This window comes from Daphnia magna, linkage group LG7 (assembly GCF_020631705.1).
Source record: "Daphnia magna isolate NIES linkage group LG7, ASM2063170v1.1, whole genome shotgun sequence".
Taxonomy (NCBI): domain Eukaryota; kingdom Metazoa; phylum Arthropoda; class Branchiopoda; order Diplostraca; family Daphniidae; genus Daphnia; species Daphnia magna.
This window is the reverse complement of record NC_059188.1, coordinates 789,203-810,378: the sequence shown is the minus strand read 5'-3', so window position 1 is coordinate 810,378 and position 21,176 is coordinate 789,203. Positions and strand designations below refer to the sequence as shown.

General features: G+C 38.0%; 6 protein-coding genes and 1 long non-coding RNA gene across 11 annotated transcripts; 4 read left to right on the top strand and 3 right to left on the bottom strand.

The window, feature by feature from the left end:
* The first annotated feature begins 401 nt into the window (after nt 1–401).
* LOC116927207 (frequenin-1) lies at nt 402–6,537 on the top strand. Of its 2 annotated transcripts, none has more exons than XM_032934228.2 (9): nt 402–626; nt 2,337–2,455; nt 2,530–2,621; nt 3,511–3,535; nt 4,405–4,453; nt 4,509–4,598; nt 5,116–5,194; nt 5,335–5,423; nt 5,661–6,537. In XM_032934228.2, the coding sequence occupies exons 3-9, from the start codon at nt 2,558–2,560 to the stop codon at nt 5,826–5,828; spliced, it is 564 nt and encodes a 187-aa protein (XP_032790119.1). In that variant the 5' UTR covers nt 402–626; nt 2,337–2,455; nt 2,530–2,557; the 3' UTR covers nt 5,829–6,537. The 2 variants fall into 2 exon arrangements, with proteins under 2 accessions (XP_032790119.1, XP_032790120.1); XM_032934229.2 differs by lacking the exon at nt 402–626 and adding an exon at nt 2,051–2,258.
* Nucleotides 6,538–7,179: 642 nt separating this feature from the next.
* On the top strand, nt 7,180–10,044 carry LOC116927167 (dual specificity protein phosphatase 12). 3 transcript variants are annotated; one of them, XM_032934164.2, is made up of 9 exons: nt 7,181–7,388; nt 7,467–7,537; nt 7,632–7,751; nt 7,813–7,909; nt 7,972–8,058; nt 8,130–8,272; nt 8,335–8,404; nt 8,463–8,777; nt 9,913–10,044. In XM_032934164.2, the coding sequence occupies exons 2-9, from the start codon at nt 7,507–7,509 to the stop codon at nt 9,914–9,916; spliced, it is 867 nt and encodes a 288-aa protein (XP_032790055.2). In that variant the 5' UTR covers nt 7,181–7,388; nt 7,467–7,506; the 3' UTR covers nt 9,917–10,044. The 3 variants fall into 3 exon arrangements, with proteins under 3 accessions (XP_032790056.2, XP_032790055.2, XP_032790053.2); XM_032934162.2 differs by having other exon boundaries at nt 7,182–7,537; XM_032934165.2 differs by lacking the exon at nt 9,913–10,044 and having other exon boundaries at nt 7,180–7,537; nt 8,463–8,781.
* On the bottom strand, nt 8,779–10,060 carry LOC116927187 (6-phosphogluconolactonase). Its single transcript, XM_032934206.2, has 5 exons — nt 9,925–10,060; nt 9,475–9,675; nt 9,291–9,419; nt 9,049–9,206; nt 8,779–8,977 (listed from the first exon to the last, which is right to left on the bottom strand). Exons 1-5 carry the CDS (start codon nt 10,043–10,045, stop codon nt 8,882–8,884), a joined length of 705 nt encoding a protein of 234 aa, XP_032790097.1. The 5' UTR covers nt 10,046–10,060; the 3' UTR covers nt 8,779–8,881.
* A 204-nt stretch (nt 10,061–10,264) lies between these two features.
* LOC116927139 (mitochondrial mRNA pseudouridine synthase Trub2) lies at nt 10,265–11,606 on the top strand. The gene is made up of 5 exons (XM_032934126.2): nt 10,265–10,406; nt 10,469–10,687; nt 10,759–10,975; nt 11,040–11,176; nt 11,242–11,606. Exons 1-5 carry the CDS (start codon nt 10,274–10,276, stop codon nt 11,520–11,522), a joined length of 987 nt encoding a protein of 328 aa, XP_032790017.2. The 5' UTR covers nt 10,265–10,273; the 3' UTR covers nt 11,523–11,606.
* LOC116927053 (TBC1 domain family member 15) lies at nt 11,533–14,671 on the bottom strand. The gene is made up of 14 exons (XM_032934018.2): nt 14,508–14,671; nt 14,349–14,447; nt 14,076–14,277; nt 13,853–14,015; nt 13,646–13,791; nt 13,472–13,579; nt 13,248–13,407; nt 13,024–13,177; nt 12,762–12,960; nt 12,569–12,696; nt 12,412–12,501; nt 12,000–12,341; nt 11,761–11,927; nt 11,533–11,685 (listed from the first exon to the last, which is right to left on the bottom strand). Exons 1-14 carry the CDS (start codon nt 14,535–14,537, stop codon nt 11,628–11,630), a joined length of 2,046 nt encoding a protein of 681 aa, XP_032789909.2. The 5' UTR covers nt 14,538–14,671; the 3' UTR covers nt 11,533–11,627.
* Nucleotides 14,672–14,801: 130 nt separating this feature from the next.
* On the top strand, nt 14,802–16,059 carry LOC116927273. The gene is made up of 3 exons (XR_004396563.2): nt 14,802–14,849; nt 15,092–15,172; nt 15,951–16,059. It is a non-coding gene; the product is annotated as an uncharacterized LOC116927273 (long non-coding RNA).
* On the bottom strand, nt 14,984–20,058 carry LOC116927046 (myosin-6). Of its 2 annotated transcripts, XM_032933998.2 has the most exons (37): nt 19,919–20,058; nt 19,627–19,840; nt 19,462–19,566; nt 19,322–19,396; nt 19,204–19,266; nt 19,085–19,135; nt 18,938–19,003; nt 18,810–18,872; nt 18,694–18,756; nt 18,556–18,618; nt 18,430–18,492; nt 18,321–18,371; nt 18,199–18,252; nt 18,074–18,136; nt 17,953–18,015; nt 17,844–17,897; nt 17,732–17,785; nt 17,625–17,675; nt 17,509–17,562; nt 17,385–17,447; nt 17,269–17,322; nt 17,156–17,206; nt 17,040–17,093; nt 16,916–16,978; nt 16,795–16,845; nt 16,682–16,735; nt 16,561–16,623; nt 16,454–16,504; nt 16,336–16,389; nt 16,216–16,278; nt 16,094–16,159; nt 15,967–16,032; nt 15,836–15,901; nt 15,724–15,774; nt 15,605–15,667; nt 15,458–15,549; nt 14,984–15,327 (listed from the first exon to the last, which is right to left on the bottom strand). In XM_032933998.2, exons 1-36 carry the CDS (start codon nt 19,931–19,933, stop codon nt 15,494–15,496), a joined length of 2,274 nt encoding a protein of 757 aa, XP_032789889.2. In that variant the 5' UTR covers nt 19,934–20,058; the 3' UTR covers nt 14,984–15,327; nt 15,458–15,493. The 2 variants fall into 2 exon arrangements, with proteins under 2 accessions (XP_032789889.2, XP_032789890.2); XM_032933999.2 differs by lacking the exon at nt 19,085–19,135.
* Nucleotides 20,059–21,176: the final 1,118 nt, after the last annotated feature.

Sequence of the window (21,176 nt, the reverse complement as noted above, 5' to 3'; positions counted from 1 at the left end):
TTTCATTGTATGGGCCTATATTCTCGCTAAATAATGGTGGTAGTTGATCGATAATCATGCACCATCACAGAAAAATGTGTATGGTACATTTCATTTTTCTTTTGTTTGCCAAAACGTTTTGTGACGTCAATCGCAGTGAATCATATCGTCTGCTTGAAACGCCCAATCCATCGTTAAAACTAAAAATAAATGCAATAAAAATAAATTCTTTGAACACATTTCATTATTTCACTTCCAATCATTTATAATAGTAGACTATAGCAACAAAAAAGAGTATTAAAAAAAAGGAGATCAGGATTTTTTAATGACGAGTGACGAACTCGCAATAGGCTTCCCCATCCCCACGAGACAACCTTTAATTCCGTATTACTTTTCTTTTTTCAACGTTTCAGTATCATGTCTCCCATAAATATTACAGTCTGCCCGGCTCTGCTTCCACGTTGCGTGCATTTTATTTCCCAATTCGATTTGTTTGCTGAAAATAGTTATTTCTACTTCTGTTTATCCAATGTGTACTGGCCATGTTTAATTAACATAAGTGCTGTTGGTGTGCCGAACCACGTGGTGGATCGCCACGTACTCGTACTGTTAGTGCAGGAGCTCGTCACCAAATTAGTCTATTTCGGGTAAGTATTTCTTATTTCTCGTTAGATACAGTCATTATACTCATTAGCAGATAAAGAACAGCGTTTTATTTCCGATTCTAGTCCTGTTGTTAGTCTAGAAACGTTGAAAGCATAAAAGAAATTACAAACTTTTGAAACGATTGTTGCATAAGGCGTGTGTCTTGATCGATTTCTTGCAAGTCTCTTCTCGCCAAAAAGTGTAGCTTTCGAGAAAAAAATTTTCATTTTGATTGATGTTGCAGTTTTTGTACATTGCGTCTACGTCAGTTGTGGTGAAAATAGGAATTTTAGAACCAAAAGAAATGACTCTCTGTTTTGGAAGACTTGTACCTCGTGTTAATCCTCAACTGGCTCGTTTATATACGAAGGTTATTAATCGTTACTGCGAGAGCTTAAAGGAAAAGCTCCGACTGTCTGTAACGCACTATTTATAAGAGCAATACGTTCTTGTTGGCCCACAGTCGTATATACATTTAACTTAAACAAAATGGCCGTTCTAGATTGAATTTCACACCAGTTTGAAATGTCCAGAATTTTATTAGTATTACCTCTCTTTCATTCTCCTAGTCAACAATTTTGCCACAAAAGTCCAGAAAAAACTCCCCAAATGTTCGTCCTTTTATTATTATTCTTGTTATTGGTTGAACGAGTTAGGCGACGCCAAAACGAAAAGGATCGATCGACCTTTTTATCCTGGCGGTGACGGCGGCCAAGTTGCTCCCGTCCAAACAAAAAAAAAAGTCCAAAACTTGGACAACGACAACAGAGAGAAAATCATATTGTTGATGTTCGGATAGACGAGCATTTCCCTGTGGGTGATGGGCCGCGTGATGACGTCATTGAGTAACGTGAAAGAGATGAATCCACCGGAAGACACACGGTCCCGTCGATTGGTGATTGATGTTGGGTGGTCCCGCAGAGAAGGATTGGGTGGGTTGGTGGGGCGGTTCCAATAATCGAATCATGCGGACCATCCATCAAAATATTTTCTGATGTTCCAACCAGAAACAAATAGAACCCATTTTGTATTTTCTTTTGTTTTATTTACAAGCCAATCTTAATCTTGTACAAGAGGGCACAGAGCAAAAGGCCAACAATTGATTGCTCCCGCGCGGGAATAATTTGGCGCCATTTTCAAACGTTTAAAAAGCTTGCCTTTTAATTAGTTCGGGGGATGTGATCGATAACAGGTATATAGCACTCGTTTCATCTATTTTCATTTTTGTTTTTTTTTCGATTAAACAAAATTCCGGTGTGAGTAAAGTAGGATATAGGTTTTAACGGTGCGAGTTGGGGAGAGGGGGGAGGAGAGAAAGGAACAGCGACGGCGCAATCTTTTGCTATTCCATGGCTACTTTGAAGTTGACGGACTGGTGTGAGTCGCTAGACCGAGAATTGCTCGGGGGAAAAAATAGGACGGAGGAAAAAGCTGACACAGTCCCGCACGATCCCGCATTCTGCCCAGTCGGTGGATCGAACGTGCTGGCCAATTTTGACCATATGATCGTTAAATTGCTTCTTCTTTTCGCAAAACTGTTTCGCAAGTCTTGTGACGGAAAATTTACATTTGTAGAGAAAGAATGTGTTAATGGTTCCCAGTTAATTGCGAGGAGTTAATTAGCCAACAATGAGGTAGACACATTTGAATTGATGTATTTACATAACCATTCTTTAAAAGAAGAAACTAAAATGTTGCTATTGAAAAATTAGGTTAATGGAGACATTCCGCTGGAAATTGTGCCGTTCCACTTGAAATATAGAAAGGAGACCCTCTGATCATTCCGATCGGAATTAGGAAGAAAACGAAACGCAATCGGAACCTCCCGAGGGTAGTGTTTTGGTGTAGTGTTTAGTGTTGATTGCGTGCCCGTGATTGATTTTTGTGATCTTTTTTTTTTTTTAGTGAGCCCACTCAATTCCACAATTCGAAAATGGGTAAGAAGAATTCCAAGCTCAAACAGGAGACCATTGATTCTCTCACTCACGATACCTATTGTAAGTATTTAAATTTTTCTTTTTAAACTAACATTTTTTTGAATAGTTTGAACGATAAAAGAGAGAGAGCGCAGTTTGAATAACAAGTTGTGCTGCGTAAGAGTGATTTAACTATATTTTGACACGCGTGCGGCATTTTCGCCCTCGATGTCGGGAGGGGCAGCGGCGGTTTTCTGCGGTGCCTGCTGGCGTTTGACGGACACGGGCCATTAAAAACCAAAGGTTCCACGCCCCTGACTCGTTGTCATTCTAGGCTTCCGGTGTACGCGTTGCGGAATAAGTAATGAGATTATCCAACCCTGAAACAGTTTAAAGTATTTTTTTTTATGCAAATTTTCTTCCGATTGGTGGTTTGATTCTACCGTCTGTCTGTTGGATAGCATTCCAAATTCTGCGGAATAATCTTTCTGGGTCATCTACCTCTTCCCAAATTCCAATAAAAAAAAAATTCAGTAAAAATCGATTGAACAAGAATTGCCATTCCGTCGCGTGCAATAAGAAGAAAACAAGAATCCTGAACGATTGCGAATAAAGAACTAGTTTTCTCTCTACCGCCGAGAATACGATAGGGCGAATGGGGTGGAAGAAAAGGAGGTTGGGTAGAAAAGGTTACGACCGCATCCTAATACAAAAGACATCCGCAGAGAGAGAAAAAAGGGAGGCGGCAGCGAGACACACACACGGTTGTCTTGACAACCATTGGCAACTATTACAACTACCAACAAACAACGCACGTCAGAGTAACCTAAAAATTCCGACGCACTTGAAAATCGGCAGTGTTTCACTAAATCTGTCAATAATGAACAGCATCGATTTCGTTTCTATCTTTAAAAATGCGCATTTTGTTTGTTTCACCTGATTTAATCGGATTTTAATTTTTTTATTGCAGTTACCGAGAAGGAAATCAGGCAATGGTAAGTTTATTTATCGATATCTTGTTTGTTTACTGTTGGGTTGTATTGGAAATGTACCCAGATATGTTTTACGACCACTGCGCCATTGCTCCCGGAAAGAAAGAAAAAAGAGGACTCACGTTGCCTTCAATTTGCATAAAGTAATAGACATGTACGAAAAAAAAAGGGTGGGGTAGTCCTACATAGAGACGGACGCAAACACGCAACGACAAGGGATGCCCTTGGCGGGATATCCCGCGATGAAAGAAGCTTTTTTTGCTGAAAGTTTACTCGATTATTGACGCGTCTGTTTACTCGTGTAACAATTTTCGTCGCCTTTTTGTTCTCACACCGTTGATCCGAGTTGTTCCATTTTCACGAAGCTTTTCTTTAGAAAAATGAAATTCGGGATGTCAGCGTCCCAATGCGGTAAACGTACGCTGCAGAAAAGAATCAAAATATTTTTTCTATGAGTAAATTGTTTGATGTTTATCTAATAAAAAAGTATGCTTTTAAAGTAGAGATCGATGAAAAACTAAAAAAGTTGGGCCGAGATTTACAAAGGGAAAAACTGCGCACGATTTAGCGATGCGCTCGCATAGCTCATTGAGTATGGGATTTTTGGAACGCATAGCATGCCTCAGGGTTGCACATAAATGATCCTTGTGAAATGTAGCGTGACAGCCTTTTCGATCTTCTACTTAAGAAGTCGAAGCATGTTCCCGCGCTGAAAGAAGAACGTACTTTGACCAAACTTTTTTTTCCACGTTACCCGGGAATTCCGCACGCGAAAAGAAAGTTGTTAATCAAATATTTCCGCTGTATGTCTTCAGTTTATAAAACTTTGATTCAATTTGAACAAAGTTTCTAATGTTATTTCATAATTTCAGGCATAAAGGATTTCTGAAGGATTGTCCTAATGGTCTCTTGACTGAAAAGGTGATATTGAAATTCGTTATAATGAGAAAATTTGCATTACATTTGATTTTGATAGGGTTTCATCCGAATCTACAAGCAGTTCTTCCCACAAGGCGATCCTTCAAAATTCGCTACGCTGGTTTTTCGAGTCTTTGACGAGAATAACGTAACCATTTCTATTTTCCTAGTAGCTATGCAAATTATTCAGCTAATGAACATAGACTAAGTTGATTACATCTTTTATTAGAATGCTTTAGCATATAAATTCCCCAAGTTGCACCGCAGGGAAGAAGTTTTAAATAACACGTGCCAACCGATCCTCGGTTGTGTAGGCCCGTTATTACAGTCAACTTGTCTCTATCGTAGCACTTTAATATTTCCGCTCATGTCTCTGGGTATATCTCAAAGTTTGTTGTAGTTCGAGCAGAGGGACGATCGATATATCCTTTAGATGGCACACACTACCCGCAATGATGCAGGGAACACACACCCCCCTGTTCTCTCTTACTTTTTTTTTTTTTTTAGTTTGTAATTAGCAACTCGGGAGTTGCTTGGTGACCACCGCTCCAAAACATCTTTGAAGAATAATAGAAAGTTCGAGGAACTAATATAGCTCTCGCAAAATGAAAAGATATGAAAGAAAACAATACAATACATACCTTTTTGAATTTTTATTTTTTCAGGATGGATCTATTGAATTTGAAGAGTTTATTCGAGCGCTATCAGTGACGTCAAGAGGCAATCTGGATGAGAAACTTCAATGTAATAGACGAAATTGAAAAAAAAAAGCTTTGTATTTGTGCGATTTACGAGGCACTTTGCATTCAATTTCATTCTGATATGTTTCAATTTTCCTTTCTTTTATTGACGAGGTTTTTCCTTTTTATTTGGCAATTTTAAAGGGGCGTTTAAACTCTATGACGTCGACAACGACGGTTTCATCACGCGGACGGAAATGTACAACATCGTGGACGCCATTTACCAGATGGTGGTAAGTTCCTTTTCCTTTATATATATATATATGTGAATCGTTTTGTTTTAGACCGACAAATGAACGTGGACAACAAAGGCATTTGTACCGGCTGTTGCTCACAGCAAGGATCAATGGAAGTCGTTCAAGTTGATTGAATTCAGTGACGACGTGTGTATAAAACACATGTCGGCACAGTGTGTGTGTGTTTGTTTTGAAAATAGGGTGGTCGTTTACTATGTCTTTTTCGACATTTAGGGCCAAACACCGAACTCTGAAGACGAGAACACTCCACAACGACGGGTGGACAAGATTTTCAGCCAGATGGACAAAAACAACGATGACAAGCTGACGCTCGACGAGTTTCGTGAAGGCAGCAAAGCCGATCCTAGGATCGTCCAGGCTCTTTCTTTGGGTGACACTTGAAAGCCTAAATTAGGAGTTCCTAACCCTGAACTGCGATCCCTCCAGACAAGACAAAACAAAAAACAATGACATCAGCAAAACTTGGATTACTTTTTCTTCTTTCATATTCATTTACATTTCTTATCATGATACATTCGGCCAGGTCTACTATCATACTTTTTTCATTTCTCGTTTCTTACATGTACTTTCTTCTTTGCTCATATTTATTTCACATGTATTAAGCTATCCATTTCCCCCCTTTTACATTTTCAGAACACAATCTGTCATGTGAAGATCACCCCTTTTTCCATAATTCTACTTCACTTTGGCATAAATTTACACTTGCAGTCTTTCTTCTTCTTTTTTCTCTCTCTCATTGTTTTGTTTGAAGTTCTTTATGGTTCTCTCGTGGTGTGGTTCTTATTCGGTCGTCCTATTTTTTTCGAATAATAATCCACTTGTTTTTTTTCTTTTCTTGTCTCTGTCGTCTGCTGTGCGTGTGAGTAACCGGAAAAACAAACAACGGCCATTCAATTATATTTAGCAGCTTTGAGTGAGAATTTACTTCATATTATATCTTTATTATTACCAAGTTGTTTCCCTTAATAATAACTTTTTCATTCCTATATACAGTCGATTGATGAGAAAAAAAAAAATAAAACGAAAGGTTTAAGAACAAAAGTTCTCCATAATACACCGTTGTCAATTTTGGGAATGGTTTCCACCCTAACTCGTGTATCTTCATTATTTTACAAGCGTTTTGGATAATTATTTAAGATGCATTTTATGTGTAGACTCTAGGGTCCAATTACGTTTTGATTTGTGTTGGACGGTTCCACAAAGGTCATTACAATTACTCTTGGTGGTATAAAATTCAGGGTAAATATAGGACAGCATAACCCTTTGATATTGATATAACGACGACACTCTTTGGACTTCCTTGTCGCTCTGGGAGATACGAAGAGCTCCACCATTGGTTCACGCTTGCCCGATTCCAGTTCGTGTTGTGGTCTTCTATCGTTATAGAACTGGATACTAGACAGTCTCACTCTTTTAGTTCCCACTCACTTTCCATCTTTATCTCTTTTGATGTTCGTTTGATCTACTATAGCAACTCTATTACGTTGAAAAAGACAGGATATCGACCCAAAGCGCTCTTCATATTATCGACTGGGGAATTTAATAGATTATACATTTGACAAGAGACTCCTAGACTATACGCTAGTTAGGCATCACCGTCGTCGCTGTTTCGTAAAAGAAAACAAAAGAAATAGTGAGAGCAAAAAAAAGGTATTTTTGATACCTGTAATAGGATACATCGATATGAATGAATTCCCCTCCGTCTTCTTTGTTCTGTCCCCTAATAACACCGCATTGGAACCATGTGGGAATAGAACGACTCGCTTGCACTGACCTTTCACATTTCAATCTCAATTTCATCTTTCATGCCTATTTATGCATTTTAGCCATTTCATGCGTTCTGCATGAGGTAAAAATGGCGGCAACGTTCATGTCGAGTTCTCGTTCATAAAAAAACCACTTCATTTGTTCATTTATACTTATTTCTCATTGTCTTTCTAGGTTCGACTTTGTCAACGATATAATTGCTTAGCTCAATTTATGATAATTATTCTATGTTTTTCCCGACACGTCCCACAGTGAATCGATAATTAGCAGACGAAAAAATACGAATTCATAAATGGACCTCGTCGAGGAAAAATTATGGATTGGTAATTGCATTTTCTCTTCTCGCAATCACCTCGTAAGAGTTGGTCCTACATTCCTGATTCCTTTAAAAATCTTGTTACCTGATCGTTCTCTCAGGAGGTTTGTCTTCAGCTCTGGATAAGAAGCTTTTGCGTGATCATGGAATCACAAACATCGTGACTGTTGATATAAAACCTCTGCCCCCTAACGGGGATCTCCATTACCTATTTGTCCCGGGTAAATATTTGAGTTGCTTAACTGATTTTTTTCTCTTACCTATTCTGATCTTGAATTGCAGCCCATGATGTGAATGAGCAGGATTTGTTTGGTTGTTTTGAATCTGTTTTTGAATTCATCGAAAATGGGGTGAAATCTGGAAGTGTCCTTGTCCATTGGTATTCTTAAAATGCTGCAATAAATTTAAAACTGTTTGGACACTTAACAGTTTGAATTACAGCTTTCATGGAGTGTCCCGGAGTGCCACTTTAGTCATCAGCTACCTTCAGAAAAAGTACAAAATTTCATCCGAGGAAGGCTTGGCTAGGTGGGCTGCTTAATTTATTAAGAAAACTTAAGAGTAATTGACACAAAACCAAACATGTCTTTATGTTCTAGACTACAAGCTGTGAGGCCATCAGTTCTGCCCAATGAAGGTTTCCTGGCGCAACTCAGGCTTTACGGAGTTCTTATGGAACTGAACAAAATGGATTCAATTGTCTCAAGATGGTACCATTTACAGCAAACGGCTAACTTGCATTGTAGGATAACCTGTCTAAGCAGCACCTTATTGCAAAACCAAAGAAATACTATTCCCTTATAGGTGGTACTCCAGTGACCCTTCCACGAGGAGATGTATCATATGAAACCACACTTAAGTGTAGAACCTGCAGGTAAATTATCTGATAACTTTATTTTCGATGACATGATTTATAAAAATTTTGTTTTAAGGTATGTCTTAGCTTATGGCAAAGATGTTTTATACCACAGACCAGGGGAAAACCCTGACTGGAAGGATCTTTCTTGGGTTCGATTCGCTCTTTCCGACCAGCAGACTAGAATAGATTCCTGTCGGCAAGCATTTTTTGTCATCCCACCACCTTGGATAACTGCTAGTTCTGCACCACAGGGCAAACTCCTTTGTCCAAAATGCCGTAGTAAAATCGGAGCGTTCAGCTGGAATCAGAATCAAAAATGTCCGTGCGCCGCATCGTATCAACCGGGTTTCTACTTTACCCCTTCAAAAGTCGACTTCATCGCCAACAAGTGAGTTGAAATAAACTTTATTGAAATCCCCAAAACAAAATCCCTCTTAGACAATAAGGAATGATAAAGCATGCGAACAGTGATACATCCACAGCCCTTTTCAACTACAATTGGCTAGCCGCGGCTCGATCCAAGATCCAAAGCAATTCTGCTGGTTTGACACGAGTAGCTGGCAAGTCTTCTTTGTCCTTTAGTAGACGCTGCAAAATTGCGTAATTTCAAGCTTATACTGAAAAGAGCGGTTTGAATGAATTAGTCTGTTATGTCATACCTTAACCAATTCGGCTTTGCCAGCGCCGGCGAAGGCGAAGACAGCGCTAAGAGCATTATTTATGATGGGATAAGTCAACGTAACTCTGCTTGGCGGTGGCTTCGGCGAATCGTCGATCGAAGCTACCCATCTATCTGTTACATCCAACAGTGGATGACCTAATTGGTGACAGATGTTGGAATTAATGAATGCATGGAGCCGCGATCGAACCATATTGGATAATATTGAACCTATCCTATTACCTGGAAAAAGAGAACAAGTGTGTCCATCTGGACCAGCCCCAAGTAATAACAAATCGAATTTCGGTAGATCCACGTTATCAGGGTACAGAGCTCTTAGTTTACGTTCATAGTCTTCAGCAGCTTGCTTGGCTACAAGAAATTAAGTCAGTATCGGCTTATGAGAATTCACTTGTGATTTAATTACCTGGCAACGAAGGATCGATGATGACGAATTGTTCATCGTTGAATGGAATCTTGGAAAACAAATTATTCTTATAAATAGAAAACGTACACTCGGCGTTATCGAACGGCACGACTCGTTCATCACAGAATATGAACTTCCATTTAGTCCAGTCAGATGTGATCATAGGTAAGCCTTTGCAGAGAAATGTGCAAGCTGAGCCACCTAATAAATAAGAGATTGTTTTATAGCCATTGCTTATTCAAAACTCCTAAATGAGAGATCTGTTGATAGAAAATTTCTCCATTATCAAACTGATAAAATCTTATTATTCCTTTACAATATCCTTACTGTTTGTTGTTGTATTTTATTTTTAGCTATTGTTGGAATAATTAACAGAAAGTTGCGATTGTCATTGTAAACTGAAATCTAATTACTTTTTTATGTAACCTACAAAATAAGGTAAGGACACACCTGACAGGCCCATAACGAACCGATCTCTCTCCGCAATTGCTGATTTGGATTTCTCTTCGACAAAGTGAACCAGCGCATGAACCACTTGTTCCTCAGAATCTACTACTTCTGTTTTCTCCATTGTGTTTAAAGATTCTGTATTTAAGTTAAACTGTTGTAATTCGCTTTGATTTCCGGTAACACTTTGACACTGACGACAGCTGCAGAAGACGCGAGAAAGCCACGAGGCAGACGACGCATGCCTTGATCAAAACTTGTTCGATCTGTTTAGAATTTTGGAAAGTTTCCGGTAAACTAAGAAAATTTCTAAAAAGTCCAGTGAAATAGAATTAGAGCATAAAACGAAGCCATGGCCGTTTCCACTTCAGTTAAGACGATAAGAGAGGCCTGGTTTCAGTTAAATGGTGTCATGTGCCTATACAAACCTACCCAAATATCATGGAAGCAAATGAGGAATACGCTCGCGTTTAATATTTCTAGAGGTAACCCTTCAATCCTTAACTAAGGTGGAAGTAAAGTAACTTAATCTATCCTTTCAATCTAGATATGAATGAACTTGAACAAGATGCTCCAAGGAAATATGTGAAAATTGAATCTCTGACTAATGGCACAAATGTAGACCTACCGGCACCTGCTAGTTACTCAGTAACCACCATCCCAAATCTTGCTGACCATGAACTTGTCAGAGGACCAGCAATTCTTGCTGATGACCTTCGGTTACAACCAGGAAACTTACTAGGTTTTAGGACAGCCGGAGTAGTTGGTGAATACATAAAACACATTTTCAAAGTTAAAAGACCATTTACTATATACAGCTTTAACCATTTTATGCAGTGGTAGGACTTAATAAAGGCAATAGAAGCCTGCACAACTTAAATCTCAGCCGACCTACAAGTGCATACCATATTAAAAGTCAATTTGGGCTGGCCACCGACTCTCATTGGGATGATGGTAAGGTTTGGGAAAAAACTACTTTTATACACATCAGCAGAGACAAACTGGATCGAATGCTGGCATCAATCCAAGCATCAAATCAAAAGAAAATGTTTGAGTAAGAAAGTAAGCCCCTTTTTTACAGATTTTTCCATGTCATAATCTTTGATAATTTTGTACAGGTATTGTGGAGTAGATCCTCAAAGTCAAACCGCTTACGAACTTGCCAGTAAAGGGTTGCTTAGACCCGCAGTTAATGGACCTCCACTAATTTATGGAATTAAATGTGTTCATTTTAATCCTCCCGATTTCACATTAGGTAATCAAAGTAAAACATTTATTACACAGAGTGGTGTGGGTAAATATTCCTATTCTTCTTCTTAGAAATCCATTGCGCTAATGAAAATGAGCAGTACATGGCAGCCCTTATCCATGATCTGGGTTTATCGCTGAAAACTACAGCCGTGTGCCAACAGATACGTTGTATCCGTTATGGGTGCTTTACAGTAGATGACGCATTACTTAGAAAACATTGGTCACTTGAGTACCTTCCAGACCATATGAGTCATTGTCACACGAAACTGAGGTCTCTTCCAGACATAGGACCGCAGTTAGCCACTTACGATCGTCTACAACCGTCACAAAATCCGCCAACAAAAAGTTAAAAAAGAAAAAGACGTAACTATGACCTTATTATTAACGAAACCGCGTGGAACACAACCACTCAAGAAATACAACGTGAAAATAGTGCTATAATCGTAATCAGTACTTTACAGATAATGAAGGCCGAGTGCATTTTCGTAGCGCTCCTCAGATAGATAATCCGTACTGTAAACAAGGAAGAAAAAACGCCATTCCCAGATTTAAAATTACAGTTACATGGAAAATTCGCTAATCGGAGACCTATTCGATGATGGACTGTCATCAGATGAGTCGCTCGTTTCTCTAAGTCCGAGGACGCTACGGACTTCCATACCAACTGAAGGAGAGTCTTTAATTTGTATGAAAATTCCTTCAGCTTTTGCTAGCGCTTCTTCCAGGTCAATGTACAACGCCAGATCGTTTACATGCTGTCAACAACAAAAATTGTTAGTAGGTAGAAAAGTACTGAAAAATTCTAATTCATAGCAGTATTATGATACCTTAAGTATTTCAGTAAATCCAAAACGGTTTTCCAGGATAGTGTTCCTCTGACTGTCCAAAATACTAAGGGCCAGTAATAGGTGAAAATTGGATGATGAATATGAAGCTGAGTCGCCATGGAATGGTCCATCCGTCCAAAAGACTTCCCATAAGCGCAAGATTTGCGGATAGTTAAACTCGCGCTTGAAGAGTACTAAGAGCCAGCGAAAGCAGAAAAACAGGTTGCCAGAGTCGCGCGTATCAAGATAGGAAGCCAAATGAGGATCAACAGCTTGCAAAAGCACTCGAAGCTGACTTAATTGCCGCTTAATGCCAGCCTGGTCTAGCTGGAAGTTTAAACTCTACACGACAATGGTTAGACCTTAAAATCAGTGCTGCTGAGGTTATTAGACGCTTGGTGCAATGACTTACTACGCGCTCCATGTATGCCACAAAACACCAAAAGGCATCTACTTCGTCGTCTAGGACGTAGAGAAGCGGGGCTAACAAATCGCTCATGCCCTATATTTATAAGAATTTTCTTAACAACATAAATTTTATGAGTCCTCGAATAATAATTTAGCTTTACCTGAACATATCCGAGGTCGAAATCGTACATCATGTACGTCATGAGAACATCACGAAGGGTGGATACATTGGCATTATTCTCCCCAGCATAATAGGGAATTGTCCGATCTGTTCGATTGACATCTTTTTCTATTTAAATCGAGAAAGAACAGATGTAATTATTTAGAATATTTAAAATGCTTGCTTTTTTTTACCGATTAAGTCTTTTCGTTGCTTGAAAGCGGCAAAACGCGATTCTTGATCGGCAGACATTGAACGCCATTGAAGCTTCATGCGGAAATATTCTTCCACTTTTGTGTCACGTAGCTCTTTCCTCTCGACCTGGCTTGTGTGCCAGGGGTAGTAGCCTAAAAGGAATTTCCAGACTTCGCTTCTGATTGACGGCTCTATTCCCTACTCTCAATGGATTGTGTGATGCATTTAATTAAAACCCTGATGCTATGCAGTTTCGTTTACCCCTGAAAATATTTTGCGGCGAATCTCCTCTGAATTCTGGATCATCCCTTCATCATCGAAATAGGTTTGCCACTCGACTTCGCTTAAGGGTTGCCCTCGAAGAACTTTCGGTCTCGGAAAGAGATCTGCCACTGGAGGTTGAATTACTTCATACCTGAAATTCGTTACAAAGCGGCTCACTTTCACGTTTCCACTAAGTAACAACTTAACACAATTTGTATTACCCTTCAACAGAAGAATCAGAGCTACCCACAAGCACCGTGTTTTCATCCGCGTCGCAGTTGGCAATAGGAACGCGTTGAACAGCCGTTGTGGGTTCATCCAATGACAAACTCTTCTGAAGTAATTCTGCAATGTCTTCGTTTGCCTTTTCCTCTTCATGCACTAAAAGCCAGTGATAGATACATTTACATGAAAATATTTCCCTTTAGAAAAATACCAAACTTACGCAAATAATCTGATATTTTTGAAAAAGCTGTCATTGTTGCAGTGTAAGGATCTCTCTTCAGATCATTTACAAATCTCCAGGCTCCAACACCAAATTGACCCAACTGGCCTAGATTGTGCAAAAAAAAATTATAATCTCACGAAAGCTTTAAAAAATGTCGAGGATGGAGGATACCTAATCTAGCATAGCTGGCTGAATGCATAGCGGCTGGGTTTCTGTCCGGGAAAAGGCGGAGCTCAGCTAGTGATCGCTCATAGGGATCTCTTCTTGTTTTGGGGGATTTGGGTTCACACAAAATCATCGAGTCATCATGGCAAGATCTAATGATATGGTTGAAATAATACTCCTTTTAAGGATCATTATAAGATGTGCTGATTATACCGTTTCAACACTAAATGCTGTGTAAGAGCATCAAGTAGACCAGATGTTGATCCACCAGGGAAAATAAGGTTAGAATATGTTGTTCCATCAGTTTGCACAAATGTTACATTACAGGTCCTTGCAGGGTCTGCTTTAGCCCCACTGTTGTGTCTTCTAGGTTGGCCTTAGCACAATCCAGTATGTATAAGGTAAAAAAAAGTTTAACAAATATGTTTATGAATACCATTGCTATCGGAAATTGGCGATAAACAGATGCACTTCAGATCCTCAACTTCAAAACGAATAGGTCTCCCTGTACCATTGTTATGGTAACCCACAGAGCCTTGATTAGGGTTAATAACTGTCCAATCAGTTTCTGCAGATCCAGAAAATGGTGGACCTCCAATGTTTTCCTCGCTTAACCATAGCATGTATATTCCTGTTTTCTACACAAAAATAATAAAACCCACCCATGAATCTGGCTTGTTATGACATCACATTTTTATAGGGAAAAAACCTCTTTAACGATGCGTAACTTCCCCAGATGAAGATTAGAACTGTCTCCACTAATTCCTTTCGTAGTCAATAGAACTCCGTCTTGTTCGTACAGGAGGAACTAGGAAAAAACAATCAGAAAAATGCAAACTCTATTGAAGTTACAAATTTTACAGCTTACCGATCCTCCATCAGTCTCTGAATTATGCATAGCACTTCAGGAGTAATATTGTTTTACTGCTAAATCCAGATTAAAAACTTTGATGATGACTCAGTGTGACGCATGAAAAATGGTAAACAATGTGTGCACGTTTGGTGTCAACTATCTAGTCGACTGCGGAAGACCACATAAAATAAAAAACATCGCAATTGCAATTGGATGGAAATAGGAAATATTTGGCAACGCTGCTGGGAAAGAAGAAAAACAAATGAACGTTCGAATTCCGGTTCGGATTTTCAGTTTTTAGTCATCAGTCATCAACATGCGTGATGTTAGTGAATATATCTCCATCACGACGAGCAGGTAAATGTAATTGCACAACCCGAGAATATTTCGATTTCTTTAATTGATGTACGTGAACGAAATTTTTTGTTTCAATATTCCTTGAATTTATACAATCCTAAGATCATAAAGAATTAAAACTAATTTTGTAAAAATAAGGAATAATGCATTTAGTAAATGCAGCTTATACTGAACATTGTGTTTGGTTTGATACAATAAATATTCATAAATAAAATTTTTGTTTGCACTGGGGTTTGTTTTAGGAGTTATCTGTTGTTTCCAGCACCAGCAGCAGTAGACAATGAATTTATTTCCAACTTAAACTTTGGAATGCTGCTTGTTTGGTAAGTCCAAGTCCATCTGATATATAACAGTCACCCAAGTCAAACGTGTAGAGTCAAACATGCATGATCATCTGTAAAGGCTTGAAGTTGTGTTCCATTATCTTCACATATAGGAGTAAGTCATTTGAAAAAGTAGTCTGGTGTGTAATGTTTTCCTAGAGTTAATTGAAATAGTAAAGATTGGAATTTACTTGTAGTGTTTGAATTTTTTTCCCATTTTGAAAGACATTAGTTATTACTAACGTCGCTGCCCGTTGGATCACTAGAAAATGTTTGTTATCAGACCTGGTCGTTTCGGCTTTATCTCGTGCAGCAGGCTCCTTATTTCGTGTTGTTACATACTATTTTACAGTACCCTTGTTGTGTCACTGCCAGATCTAGTAGAGACGTCGTTAGTTTCAATTTTAACAATTTAAAATATTAAAAGAATACCAGCTAATTTCTTCGTAAAATCCGCCTTGGTCCTCGCAAAATCTTGCTTCATTGCCGCAATATCTAATCAAGATATTATCAGTAATTTATAAGTTGTAACAATTCAATAAATAATTTACCATCCAATTTTTTTGTGGCGTTCGTGAAATCTTGCTTAATTACAGTCAAATCTAATGAAAAGATTCATTATTATCATCAGGTTAACTATCGAAAAAAAAAAATTGGCCCTACCGTGAAACTGTTTTATGTAATCAACCTTCATGGCTGTTATAGAATCTTGTTTAATAACTGACCAATCTAATGAAAGTTTTGTTTGGTTTCAATTTTGGGATAATTTATTATTCAGGCTATTACAACAGTACCATCAAATTGCTTTGTGTAATCCGCTCTCATTGCGCTCACCAAATCTTGTTGAGTTGCTGCCAAATCTAATCATAGTTAGTTAATATCCATTTGAAAAAAGAAACTCTTTGAATTGATCAACATTACCGTCCAATTGTCTTGTGTAATCTGCCTTTATGGCCTCCACTAACTCTTGCTGGGCTACTTCCAAATCTAATCAAAGATAACGTCGGTGAAGATTCGAAACGTTCATATTAATGAAATACTACCTTCCATTTGTTTTACAAAATCTGCTTTGGCGTTCAGCAGTTCGTGCTTCGCTACCGCAGTGTCTGTTCAGAAATTTTTAATTTAACACCCAAAGTAAATCAAAATTAGGACGCTAGTACCATCCAATTGCTTTGCATATTCCACCTTAGCTTCTGTCAACCCTTGCTGAATTGCTACCGAATTGATAATGCATTAGTTTCTCTTAAGCGTAATTTAAATTATTCTGCTGGGTTTTACCATGCAGTTGATCCGTGGCGTTCACTAGCTCTTGATTAACTGCTTCCAAATCTATACTCAGATTTTATTAGAAATTTTTTGAATTAAAATTATAATTGAATTGCTACCTTCGTATTGTTTTACGTAAGCTTCTTTAGCTATCATTAGATCTTGCTTGATCACCGCAAAATCTAATTAGATTTGGATTAATATGCATTTTTTAAAAGAATTTATTATTGTGATGCTTACCCTGCGATTGGTTTGTGTAATCCACCTTGGCGTTCATTAAATCATGATGACTTGCTGTACGAAATTCAGATTAACTTAAAAAAAATTACCAACCACGTATTTTGAAAAATTACCCTCCAATTTCTTGGTGATGCTCATAAAATCTTTTTTTAGTGTTGTAGTATCTAAAAAGTCGTTTTTCAAATTCAGGTGAAAAAAAAAAATATTCGCCGTTAAGGTTTGTTGAAATATTACCGTTTACTTGTTTGGTGTAATCCGCTTTAGCGCTGGCGATGTCCTTTTTGATTACCGCAATGTCTAATAAGATTTGCTAATTAATCAAAGGCAAAACGACGTCTTAGCTATCGAAATGTTATACCGTTCAAATGTTTTGCGTAATCTGCCTTGACGTTTTTTAGAGCTTGCTGTGCGGCTGTAAAAGAATAACCAAGAGGTGCTAAATGAACAGCAAATAATCAGCGTAAAATGTAGTACCGTCCAATTCTTTAGTTGCGTTGATCATGTCTTGTCTTATAGCAAAAATTTCTGCTCGAGAATTTCAATGAAAATATTAAGTCCACATTTTAAACGATTTAGATATTAAGTACCTTGTTGTTCTTTCACATAATCCGTCTTGGCAGACATTAGTCCATGTTGAGTTTCTGCGAGTGTGATCAAAAGCATTATTAGCGTACCCAAAGTAAACGAATTCCAAATAAATTACCATCCAATCGTTTTGCGTAATATGAGCTGGTGCTCACCAGATCTTGTTTACTTTGGATGACACCTAATACAAGTTTGTTGTAGTCGTTAAAAAGGAATCGGTCTTTAAATAATGGGACTTGTACCTTCCACTTGTTTGGCATAATCAGTCTTGATAGTCATTAACTCTTGCTGAATAGCTAAAGGATGTAAAGCAGTTGATCAAAATTCATTTAAAAAAATAACTTAAGGATGTTCATACCGTGAGACTGTTTGGTATTGTTCATTAGCTCGTACTTGAAGGCTGAAATATCTGTTGAAGCATTCGTTAGTCATTTCAAAAGGTAAATCAAAACCTCCAGATCGTACCTTCCAAATGTTTCGTGTAATCTGTTTTGGCAACCGTTAGATATTGTTGGGTCTCTGCTCAAAATCGAGAAATGTTAGATGTAAAGTAAAATCGCGTATGTCATTCGCTTACCCTCTAATTGTTTGGTAGCGTACATCAAATTTTGATGGAAAATCACCGTCATATCTGTTAACATGTATCATTAGTAATGCGTTTCAAAATAAGGCTATTGACATTATACCGTCAAGGTGTTTCTTATAATCCGCTGTGGTGTTGAGTAAATCTTGTTTGAGTACAAAGACATCTGAAAAACAATTCCTTGACGTAGTAAAAAATAATCATTTGAGAAAAGTAAACATTACCCTCCAGTTGTTTTGCATATTGATCCTTAACGTTGATCAGTTCTTCTTTTTCAGCTGCAGTATCTAGTAAAATTTTCATTGTTTTCCACTTAAATAACTATATTCAAACTGTTGAAAAGTGTTACCCTTTGATTGTTTTACGTAGTGCTCTTTGATGCTCGCCAGTTCTTGATGAATTACTACCACCGTTTGGAAATGTCGATTAGCGAACAGCTCAAAAGGAAACAAAACATGTTTAAATTATTACCGTCCAGTTCCTTCGTGGCGTTCATTAAATCCTGTTTAACGCTTGACACATCTATTCAAATTCCATCAGTAATATTCAAATTCAAAACAATTTTTAATCGCTACGTTACCATCCAATTGTGTCCCGTAATCCGATTTGGCATTCAGCAAATGCCCCCTAATTTCTGCCATGTCTGTGAAATGTTGATTCTTTCAATGAATTCTTTTCAAATACGTGAAGTTAGTAAGGATATTACCTTCGTTTTGCTTTGCAAATTCGTCTTTGGCGTTCGCCAAATCTTGATGAATCAAGGCCACATCTAATAAGATTTATTGTTGCCATTATTAAAAAAACAAAAACCAAAGGGTGGTCATAAAAAAAAATTATACGATACCGTCAAGTCGTTTTGCGTACTCCAACTTTGTGTTGGCCAAGTCTTGCCGTACTATCGCCAAATCTAAACAAAACTTCTTTAATATCTGTTGAACATTTGACCCTGTTGAAGCTTACCTTCCAGCTGTTTTGTGTAATCTAATTTAGCGACAACCAGTTCTTGTTTCATTGCTTCCCATTCTAATGAAATTTGCATGACAATTTTGGGGTGAATAGCAAACCAAATGAAATTATTGAAAGATTACCCTCCATTTGTTTTGCGTGATCTGCCTTCATGGCGGCAACCAAATCCTGTTGAGTTAAAGCCGAATCTAACAAACTTGTCTTAGTATTTTCCGCGTGAAAATGGTAATTCTAACATTAAACTAATTAAAAATTGAAAAGTTAGGAACCTTCAAATTGTTTTTTAGCGTCCAAAAATAGTTGCTTAAGTACGCCCATATCTGAAAAAGGAAAACAAAATCTGTTGTTGATCTCCAAAAATATCAAGTTCTAATTGTTGGAAAATTACCTTCAAATTGTTTGACGAAATCATCCTTTGTGCTCGTCAAATCTTGTTTAATTGATTCGTAATCTAATAAAAAATTTCATCAGGACCATTTAAGAAAATTGAATGAACTAGTCGTTACCGTCCAATTGTTTAGTATAATCCGATCTTGTGGAGACGAAATCTTGTCTTACATCTGCCAATTGTCCCGTTGCATCTACAAATTATTTAAAAAATCATTACTTTTAATGTCGTACTATTTGATGTATTGAAATCTCTTGCCTTTTAATTCCTGCTTTAAATCCACGACTTCAGCTTGTGTTTCGGCCAACGTTTTCAGTGAAGTCTCTAAGCGACGCGTAGTGTCAGTCAGGTGCATTGAAGTTTCTGAAAACAATCCTCATTTGCATTCATTGCCTACAAAACCCGAGTAATGTTTAATCGTACCTCTTAAGCTAATGCCTAAATCTTCTGCGGTCTGTTCCAGTTTTTCGAATCGCGTAGATGTCCTTCTAAAAATGAGTCCTCTCCCTTCTGGCACATTCTTGAGCGCACCTGAGGGCGGGTCGGGATAAACAAAGTCCGCGTACTGCTGATTATCCCATCCGTCCGGTAATTGAGCTGATGCGACACAGGCCAGCGCAACAACTACGGCGGCAAACTGAAAATCGAACGAAAATGTACGGTTTTTTAAATTTTGGAATAGGGGATTCCTGAATAAAGATGGACGCGCACTTACTGAGGAGCTCTTCATGTTGTGTCAACAATACTACGACTAGGGTCCCATTAAGCAATGCAAGCTTTGACCATCGCCCCTTTATATAGTCTACTTACGTTAACTGTTTGTGTCCTTATCGGCTTTCACGACGAGGGCAGGTTTACATTCAAACGGATCGTAAAGGATTCCACATTCTTTCGGAACGTACTAATAGAGCGCGTAGAGCATGTATTTTGTTTGATGTGCAAGGCCATTGTCCTTTGATGACCGTAACTATGCAGTTTAACTAGTTTGTCAAACATTTCTATTTGCGGGTTTAGCTCCCGTTATTTTGAAAAAGAAATTGTTATCTGTTTTAATTTTCTTCTGATTTTAGAAGAAATGTGACCGATTTTTACGTTTTTGGTTCTTTTTGTAAAATAGAATAATGGAGACCTACGATAATCACTTTGAGTGAAGTCGTATGGTGATTGCTTAATTTTAGCCAGTCCGAATCAATTTAAAAAAAACTTTATATTTCAAATCAACAGGGCTCGTTTGATTGAACAGGTTGACACAGGAAGCATGTCTTACGCAAATATTCCCCACACTGCCTAACTTGTGTCCTTAGTAAAACACGAACGCTTCATTAAATTTCCAGACCGTCCGGAATGCGCTTAGTTGCGACGATTTTAATTGATTTCCCTACACCGCAAAAATTTTTTGCTTGACATTTATTATTCTTCAAAGTAAAAACTTGTTGCTACCGTAGGATATTGTCAAACAACATCGAGACTTGTTTTGTGTCGTGCGTTTTGTATACGATCAGATCTATTCCAACAGGAAGCTTCTTGGCTACCGTTAGACTGCTGTACTAATGAGAATGTGTATCCTTCACCGCCCCCAAAAAATCTTTTTAGATAGAAATCCTGACATAATAACAGTTGTTTGGAGTAAGACAAAGTGATCCTTCTGAACATTTCAGCCACATTCTGATTGCACGAACCCCAATAACATACTTTATTTTTTGCATGCTGGTAATTGGGTTTGTTGGGCATACTGCCAACCTGTAGTAACGGAAAGGTCAGTAAAAGAGGAAAAATCGTGTGGCTGATTTCATTGTTTATTCGTTAGGTGTTTTTTTTTGTGAATCACATTTAAATTGTTGATTGAATCAAAATCATATTGGGAAGTGAATAGGAATCATCATTTCCAGCGCTACCAGGAATTTCCTAAATTAACCTCTGAATTCCCATGATGGGCTTAAATTGTGCACTAGCATCCAAAACTGCGGATTTAC

What these genes read in the sequence shown, in the direction of transcription:
- LOC116927053 (XM_032934018.2), bottom strand. Translation starts at nt 14,537, where the DNA reads ATGCATAATTCAGAGACTGATGGAGGATCG. An exon ending in GCCAATTTCCGATAGCAATG is followed by an intron (nt 14,016 to 14,075) that starts GTATTCATAAAC and finishes GATTGTGCTAAG; the next exon opens with GCCAACCTAGAAGACACAAC. An exon ending in TGGCATACATGGAGCGCGTA is followed by an intron (nt 12,342 to 12,411) that starts GTAAGTCATTGC and finishes ATTGTCGTGTAG; the next exon opens with AGTTTAAACTTCCAGCTAGA.
- LOC116927187 (XM_032934206.2), bottom strand. Translation starts at nt 10,045, where the DNA reads ATGGAGAAAACAGAAGTAGTAGATTCTGAGGAACAAGTGGTTCATGCG. An exon ending in CACTTGTTCTCTTTTTCCAG is followed by an intron (nt 9,207 to 9,290) that starts GTAATAGGATAG and finishes GTCACCAATTAG; the next exon opens with GTCATCCACTGTTGGATGTA. An exon ending in GCAAAGCCGAATTGGTTAAG is followed by an intron (nt 8,978 to 9,048) that starts GTATGACATAAC and finishes GCAATTTTGCAG; the next exon opens with CGTCTACTAAAGGACAAAGA.
- LOC116927167 (XM_032934164.2), top strand. Translation starts at nt 7,507, where the DNA reads ATGGACCTCGTCGAGGAAAAATTATGGATTG. An exon ending in CGAGGAAAAATTATGGATTG is followed by an intron (nt 7,538 to 7,631) that starts GTAATTGCATTT and finishes TCGTTCTCTCAG; the next exon opens with GAGGTTTGTCTTCAGCTCTG. An exon ending in GGAAGTGTCCTTGTCCATTG is followed by an intron (nt 7,910 to 7,971) that starts GTATTCTTAAAA and finishes TTTGAATTACAG; the next exon opens with CTTTCATGGAGTGTCCCGGA.
- LOC116927207 (XM_032934228.2), top strand. Translation starts at nt 2,558, where the DNA reads ATGGGTAAGAAGAATTCCAAGCTCAAACAGGAGACCATTGATTCTCTC. An exon ending in TCTCACTCACGATACCTATT is followed by an intron (nt 2,622 to 3,510) that starts GTAAGTATTTAA and finishes TTTTTATTGCAG; the next exon opens with TTACCGAGAAGGAAATCAGG. An exon ending in GAGTCTTTGACGAGAATAAC is followed by an intron (nt 4,599 to 5,115) that starts GTAACCATTTCT and finishes TTATTTTTTCAG; the next exon opens with GATGGATCTATTGAATTTGA.
- LOC116927139 (XM_032934126.2), top strand. Translation starts at nt 10,274, where the DNA reads ATGGCCGTTTCCACTTCAGTTAAGACGATAAGAGAGGCCTGGTTTCAG. An exon ending in TAGGACAGCCGGAGTAGTTG is followed by an intron (nt 10,688 to 10,758) that starts GTGAATACATAA and finishes CATTTTATGCAG; the next exon opens with TGGTAGGACTTAATAAAGGC. An exon ending in AATCAAAAGAAAATGTTTGA is followed by an intron (nt 10,976 to 11,039) that starts GTAAGAAAGTAA and finishes AATTTTGTACAG; the next exon opens with GTATTGTGGAGTAGATCCTC.
- LOC116927046 (XM_032933998.2), bottom strand. An exon ending in CGCTACCAAACAATTAGAGG is followed by an intron (nt 17,786 to 17,843) that starts GTAAGCGAATGA and finishes GATTTTGAGCAG; the next exon opens with AGACCCAACAATATCTAACG. An exon ending in TTACACAAACCAATCGCAGG is followed by an intron (nt 16,624 to 16,681) that starts GTAAGCATCACA and finishes AAATCTAATTAG; the next exon opens with ATTTTGCGGTGATCAAGCAA.